The 7,904-nt window shown below is 38.6% G+C and overlaps 1 protein-coding gene across 2 annotated transcripts in view; it reads left to right on the plus strand.

Annotated features, from left to right (window-relative positions):
• Nucleotides 1–7,904, plus strand: part of TBC1D19 (TBC1 domain family, member 19) — a 304,338-nt gene that overhangs the window by 84,178 nt on the left and 212,256 nt on the right. The window contains exon 4 of one of the 2 annotated variants that reach the window (XM_006866308.1): nt 721–796. The exons of the other annotated variant lie outside the window; for it this stretch is intronic. Within the exon in view, the coding sequence (XP_006866370.1) occupies nt 721–796 (76 nt within the window). The remainder of the gene's footprint in view (nt 1–720; nt 797–7,904) is intronic. 2 annotated transcript variants of the gene reach the window in all.

Genomic DNA, 7,904 nt, shown 5'->3' on the forward strand with positions numbered 1-7,904 from the left:
GTAGGCAAGGGAAACCAAGATTCAAAAGACAGCCAAGCATCTTAACATTATTCTCTCTTTTACCCCGTCACACCATGCCTCAATCCCTGTATCCCGGATCCCTGTTGTTTCAAGGAACTTAAGTATTTCTTGATTAAGTGTATCTATTTTATTAATAAAAATATCTTTTTGTCCTAAAATGCTACTGCATTACTTAGAAAATCAAAATGATTTATTTTCCACTATAATTTTAAATGTTTAAAATTTTGTGAATTTGTTATATATTCAAACATAAATTACCAAAAGCAACGTGAATAATTTCAATGACAGATACATATATATTATTATGTAGATAAGGGTTGTAAAGAAACTCAGAGAAATTAAAAGAGTTGATATGTTGATGCATTAGTAGATTTTTTTAATCTTAAAATTTTCTCTTAGTTTTCATATGTATATGCTGAAATTAGCAGTTACAGCAGTTTTCATATGGGTGTCACAGAGCTAAATAGTTTTTAAATGACCTCAGTCTATGAATTCAGATTATATAGCTTAACTTCTAACATGTAATGAAAATTTGAATCTAAAACTATATTAGTATTTCTTGTGTTTATTTTACTAGAACTGCTAATACATGTTCTGTTTCATTTGTCTCATGGCCTACACAGGTAAGTGATTTTATAACCAAGAAAGCTCATTTTCAAGAACACTGCACAATATTTAGCTGCCTGTTTTTGCCCCTAGGTTTCCTTTACCAAGTCACCCTGCTGCACCTCCCGAACATCTTAAGGAACCACTGGTGTACATGAGGAAAGCACAGGTTAGCTACTGCTCATTTTTATCCCATTTTCCTGTGCCAACTTATATAATGCTGTGTGAAAAATTCTTATTAATGTGTGTTCACTTTGATTAATTGTATGAAAGAGTGGGTGAGAAGCACACTAAAGTTACGGGAACAGTATTTGCATACTTTTCCTTTCGATTTTCTGTTATCAAATATAGTAATTACTTAACTATAATACTCCTGAAATACAGTAAGCAGGAAACAAAAATCATGTACCATATTGACGTCCTCTTCCCTTACAGTTGTGTCAAAGCGAGTGTATCTGATATTGCATTTGAAATAGATTAAAAATATGGTTTTCGATCTATTTTGCATAATATGAAAGTATTATGCAAAAATTTGTTCCTTGTGCCCTGTGCCATTAAAGAAGTAAATTGGGAATGAAGTGACATCACCTTTCCTTAAAATGTTGGCATTTGAAGCTAGTGTTACTGATAGTGTATTTGAAATTGATTTTTTCTGTAGGCAGCGGGTACATATTAATTGCGTAAAGAACTCAGATGAGCTTGTTCTCTAAAATAGTCTGGCAACAACCAAAATTCATTTAAAAACAATTCAACTAACTATTTTAAAGTGAAAGAAATGTTCAAGGTACTAAAATAGACATTTAAAAGCCCTATCACATATTCCTGACTCCATTTTAACTGTGTCCTTTGCCTCTCAGCACAGCATCGTCCATCTGCCTTGGGGATTTACTGTCCGTTAGTAAACCTCCCGGCAGAGTTGGGCAGGACTCCGAACCCTCCACTCCTAAATAGTTTAATGGGCACCAGTTTGTTTTATACCCTTGGAAGTGAAATTAAAAACCTTTTCAAAGAAAAATTGCTAATAAATCCAAAAGAACTCCCATGAGCTGTTTTGCTGCTTTTGAGAACTGTTCTCCTGCTTTGAATTCCCAAGTTCTCAGCAGTGGGCACTAGGCAGATTTTCATTTTTAACTTTCAGTTTCAGGAAACATACCTCTCAAAGTTAGATGGTGAAAGAATGCAGGATAAGCAAAATATGGTGACATTTGGAAATTTCTAAGCGACCGAACAGTTTTTTTCTGTTGCCCATTGGGTCACTGTGAGTCAGAAGAGACTCCTTTGGCACCTTACATCAGTAGAGCATCAGTTTTAGCATATGGCTATTATATAAGGGAGCCCTGGTATGGGGCTGTAGGAGAAGTACTAAACTTCTAACCTCATGTTGGTAGTTCAAACCCACCAGATGCACTGTGAGAACCCTACCCAGGGTCTCTGTGAGTCAGAACTGACTCAACAGCATTGAACGACAACAGCATTATGTGTGAGAAACATAAAGATTGGATCCCTGTAATGGCTAAAAGGAAGAGACATAAATTCTAGGGCTCTTCTTAAATCCTGTATTGGTAGTTGCTGATGATACAAGGGGGCTTCAGAAAACTTAATGGAAAACTGGAATTAAATGAGAATGGAATTTTCCCATGAACTTTGTGAAGTCACCTCATCTATGTGAATGGTAAATGTGTATATATATATATAGATGTGTGATACTCTTTTCTTTCTGAACTGACCCATTAAATTAAGATTTGACCAACTATGGCCCGTGGCCCAAATCTAGCCTGCTGCCTATTTTTATATTACTAGAAAGCTAAGAATGATTTTTTTTTTTTAGTTTTTATTGTGAATTGAGTGATGGTTTACATGGGAGAACATCGGTTTTATGCTCATTGCTTCATTGTGGTGATTACAGTCACCTCCGTGCATCATCATTCAACAGTATTTGCTTCTAGTCTCTGTTTCTTTATTTTTTGGATGTACACAAAAAAACTCTAAAATATAAAATCATTTAAACAACCAAAGGGCACATTATGCAAACCTGCCTCCTGGCTGCCAGCACACAGACTTTCTCTTTCCAAGAGTCCAGAGTCCTCAGCTGCTCTCTCTCTCCATGCCATCACCTCTGCTTCCATCTCTGGTGTCACTGCTTCTCTGGATAGGATCCCACATTCTACTAGTGCTCTTTTCCCTTGATGGTCCTAGGGTCCTCTGTTCCTGGACTGTAAGATTAACTACTCCACACTTTTTGTTACATAACTTCTACTTTTACAGTTGTGACTGTTGCAATTAGTCATGATAACAGTTACACACTATTGAATCATAAGAATCTTATCATTTCTTTTCACAAGACCTGTCTAGACAAAATGAAAACTATTCAGTGGGGATTCTATCTTCCCCTGCATACTCTAAAAGTAAACTCCCTCTTGAAAACTTGTAAGCCAGTTACTTTGTGCCTTTGTAGCCTCCCCATTTTAGATAGCCAATGTCTAAGTAGTTGCCCAACCCTGTCAACCTTATATACGTTGAGGATAGCATTGATACTTGATGTGAAGACTCCTTCCCTCTCAGTTGGTATTTTGAGCTACTACACCCATAAGTATAGGCCAAGTTCATCAAATTGTAGCAATTTACAGTTTTTTCCTTTATCAAAACCTTTTTCTTAAATCTTGCTCTAGTTGAGTTCTGATCATCAAACCATTGAAGCTAGGTCAAATGGGTATTATCTACAAGTTTGGGCATTCTTTTGCGTCTCCCCTTACTTCATATCAGCTGGATGCTTCACTCTCAGCTCTAGCCCTCTGTGGCTATGTCCTTGTCCATGGGCTCAGGAGCCCCCAGGTCTCACCACACTTCGGACCAACCAGCCCTTCCTCTGAAGGATGATTTTTACATTTTTAAATGGTTGGAATGTTAATAGATGAATGATGTCTGGTGACACATGCAAATTATATGGAATGAGTGAAATGTGTTCTTTTTAAAAGCAGTCATGTTCAATCATTCACTTATTTTCTCTGGCTGTTTTTACTCTACAGTGATAGATAGAGTTAAATGATTATGATAGAGACCCTTTGGCCCACAAAGCTTAAAATAGTTGCTATTTACTCTTTTCTAGAAATCATCTACCAACTCCTTCACTGAATTACTCTCAGCAAAGACCACTGTCAGTCAGTGTTTGTTGACAGTCTCGATTCTTTAACCATGGCTGTACTAGTTACCATACCTACCAGTTTGTGTCTGTCTACCTTCCTATATTTGTTTTCCTCAAGCTATCTAGTTCTTTGGCTCCTTGCTCCGTCAGGCAGTTCTACATTCTTTGCAAGAAAGCAACCTAGTTTGAATCTCACACCTACCATTCCATCGCGTTTGTTCTTGCACCACATAATCTCCTGCCTCGTCAGACTTCCAGTGTGTCAGCCATTCCAGTCCTCAGCCTAACTCTACCCCTTCAGTCTACTGTGTCTGTTCTTCCTCACTGCTGAATACTTGGTGGTGGGAAATCACATATGCTTTGTGTTGGCAATTAATCTCATCTAAATCCTGGTATGGTGCTGTAGGATAAGCACTGGACTGCTAAATGCAGGGTTGGCAGTTCAAACCCACCAGCTATTTCTTGGAAACCCTATGTAGGGTCTCTATGACTCAGAACCGACTCAATGGCATTTAGCAACAAACAACAGATTTGTTTATCTTTTGAAGAATTCTGCCAATCCTTATAACATTCTGATTTTATTATTATGTTGTTGTTGTTAAGAGCCGTTGAGTTCATTCTGACCGTTAGCAACCCTATATAGGGTTTCCAAAGAGCAGCTAGTAAGCCTGAACCATCGACCTCGAAGTTCAAATGACTTTGCAGTCTGACGCATTAGCCCACAGTGCCACATGAAGAAGTTTATTATACTTGGCCTCAAATGAGGAATTTCTGCCCTTCCTATTTCTATTAATGGGTTTCCATCCTTACTTTATTATTTACATTTCAAATATCTATGATCTCAGTTATTCATATTCAAATAGTCATTAAGTTCTAAAAATTGTTTCTTCCTATGATTCTATAGGAGTCCTGGTGTGGTGTTATAAAATAAGCATTGGACTGCTAACCTCATGATGAGTGGTTCAAATCCACCAGCCGCTCCTCTGAAAACCCTATACAGGATTGCTATGAGCTGGAACTGACTTGACAGCACTTAACCACAGCATGATCTGCTAAGAGTCCTGGTGTGGCGCTTTAGGATAAGCACTGGAGAGCTAACTGCAAGTTTGGTGGTTCAAAGCCACCATCTGCTTCTTATAAACCCTATATAGGGTTGCTTCAAGTCAGAACCAACTCAGTGGCACTTAACAACAACAAATGGTCCTGCTATCACTGGGTTACGCATTGGACTGCTAACCTCAATGTCAGCAGTTCAAACTCACCAGCTGCTCTATGGGAGAAAGATGAGGCTATCTGTATTTATAAAGATTTACAGCCCTAGGGATCTTAAAACACATGAGTAGCCACTTAAGGTGCAACTATTAGTCTCTCCATGTGCAGAAGAAAGAAGAGATGAAAACTGAAGATGCCTGGAATCAATGAGTCCAGTGGATCAATGGGACATGTGCACATCAGTCTCCATAACTCGGAGACCAGAAGAACTGGATGATGCACCGCCACCACTACCGGCTGCTCTGAAAGAGGTATTAGAATGCCCCTGACAGAGTGGGCGAAAATGTGGGGGGAAAACTTTCAAAATTATAAAAATAAAATAAAAAGACTAGGCTTACTAGAGGAATCCGAGACTATAGCCCTCCGGCATCCTTCAGGTCTGGAACAGCGCTCACCCTCATGGCCCAGTTGTCAGCTAAATTGGAGATAGATCTATGGGGCGGCAGCAGCACTAGTACGGTGTGCTTACATGGACTGGTCAGAAGGGCAGCAGTTACCTAAGGACAAAGCGGAGAAAGATTTGGAAGGAGGACGGAGTGGAAATAGGAACTGCAGGGAGGAAGCGGGGTAACTGTTGCTGCATGGAGCGGGTCGCAGTCATTGAGATGAAATAAAGTGCATAAGCTATTGATTGACCCTAAAACCGATGATCTGCTCTGTAAACCTTCAGTCAATTCACAATAAAAAGTTAAAAAAAAAAAAAAAAGATTTGCAGTCTCACAAACCCTGTGTAGAGTCGCTGTGAGTCAGAGCTGTGATGGCAGTGGGTTTTGAGGTTATCCTCCTGTACCCCTCTCTTCCTATTCGTTACCAAGGCTGTTGCCATAGTGATGGTGGTGGCAGTGATGACGATGGTAAATGATAACTATCTTTAATAAAGTGCTTGCTTTGTCTCAGACATTGTGCTTTAATTGGCATCCTTGTCTTATTCTTAGACTATCTTAGACTATTGTAATAGACTCTGCTGATATCCCAGCTGTCTCTTCCTCTCCCTTATCCCCTGATGGTCCCTCACTGCTATTAACTTTAACTACAGGCAAAGGAGCCTTCATAATATACCTCATTCCTTTCTAACCAATCTTCAATACCTCCTTATGGCCTAGTAAGTGATGTTCCTACTTCAAAGCCCAGCATTTAAAATTCTCTGCAATTTGTCCCCAACGTCCCCTTCTGCTTTATTGATCCCCGATGTCCAATCACTGCCCTGTGTTGTCTGTCAAAATAAATGAGGTATCTTTCCCTGTTGTGTCTTTAACACTTTTCTTACTTTGTGTTTCTGTCCTGGAGAGCCCCTTCTGCCGGCTTTGCATTATAAACATCTTGTCTGTTTTGTGCTGTTATTGGGAACTCCTACTGGGAAGAGACGCTTCCTCTCTTTAGCTTTTATAGCTCTCTATCATTTTATGGGTTTTGTCACAAATTGCACAGAGCCATGATGTTGCAGTGGTTAAGTCTCTGCTGCTAACTGAAAAAGTGAACCCACCATTCACCCTGCAGGAAAAAAGACCTGGCGATCTCTTCCCATAAAGGTTTCCTCCTAGGAAGCCCTATGAGGTAGTTCTATTCAAATCTTAGGGATTGTTGTGATTTGGAATCAACTTGATGACAAGCAACAACATCACAGATTGCATTCTATTATAGTCAAAGAAGTAATAAGTCCTTCTGATTTTTATTGCAAGCGTCTTGAAAACAGTAACAGTTTTAAAACCTTTGTGTACACTCATTATATGTAATACAATGATCTTTATGTAGCAGGGACTTAAACTTTATATTGAATTAATTATAAAGATGACTTCCACCTCTCCTATTATTTGTTTCATTTAAAAGGAAAGATATTCAGTTGTCTGTCAGTTTACTGGATACACCGGGCTTGTGTGTTGCTGTGATACTGGCAGCTAGGCCCCTGGTATGTCAAAAAACAAAACAAAAACCATTGTGGACAGGTTTCAGCAGAACTTCTAGACGAGGAAGAAGGCCCTGGCAATCTACTAAAAAAATTGGCCAGTGAAAATCTTATGACTAGGAGCTAAACCCTGCGTAATAGGTGCCAGAAGATGAGCTACTCAGGTTGAGAGAGTCAAAATAAAAAACAGCTGCATTATTAGCTAGAATGTGGAATGTATGAAATAAAAATCTAGGAGAATTGGAAGTTGGCAAAATGGAAATGGAACACTTGAAGATCAATATCCTAGTCTGAAGTGGTCTGTTGTTAGTTATTGAAAAACACATGGATACAAGCAGCTGTGCCACAAGGTACAAAATGTTGTTTACTATGAGCGTCAGTAAAAAGTAAAAAATCATAGAAATTTTCATTGAAAATATCAAAATGTGAAGCTGTTTTTTGAACATACACTTCTAATGACTGTATTTCTTTCCATCTCTAACCCTTCCATGAAGAATTCTGTACTCTGATATGCCAAAACTTGTCTTAACAGCAGTTTTGGCATCCTCGGGGGACATAAACTGTGTTCCTTTTAAATGTTTCCTTGAGTTTGGGGAACAAAAAGAAATCTAAAGGCACAAGCTCAGGGCTGTGGGGTAGATGGAGCAAGGTTTCTCAGTGAAATTCTTCTATTCTTGAAGATAATAAGCAAGTGCATTGTCAAAAAAATTCCTTGGTGTAACTTTCCTGGCTTTTTTCTCACCAATGCAGTTTTAAATTTTCTTAAGATTCCTTCCTGATAAGCCCCATGATCTTCCTGTGCCCTTTAAGAAAATCTATCAAGATTACCTCTTTTTTTTTTTTTTTTAAGGTTTTTATTGTGGATTGAGTGAAAGTTTTCAGGGCACATCATCGGTTTCACATTCAAACATTCATATACCTTGTTTCATTACATTGATTATAATCCCCTCCACATACCAT

This window comes from Chrysochloris asiatica, unplaced genomic scaffold, assembly GCF_000296735.1.
Source record: "Chrysochloris asiatica unplaced genomic scaffold, ChrAsi1.0 scaffold00089, whole genome shotgun sequence".
NCBI lineage: Eukaryota > Metazoa > Chordata > Mammalia > Afrosoricida > Chrysochloridae > Chrysochloris > Chrysochloris asiatica.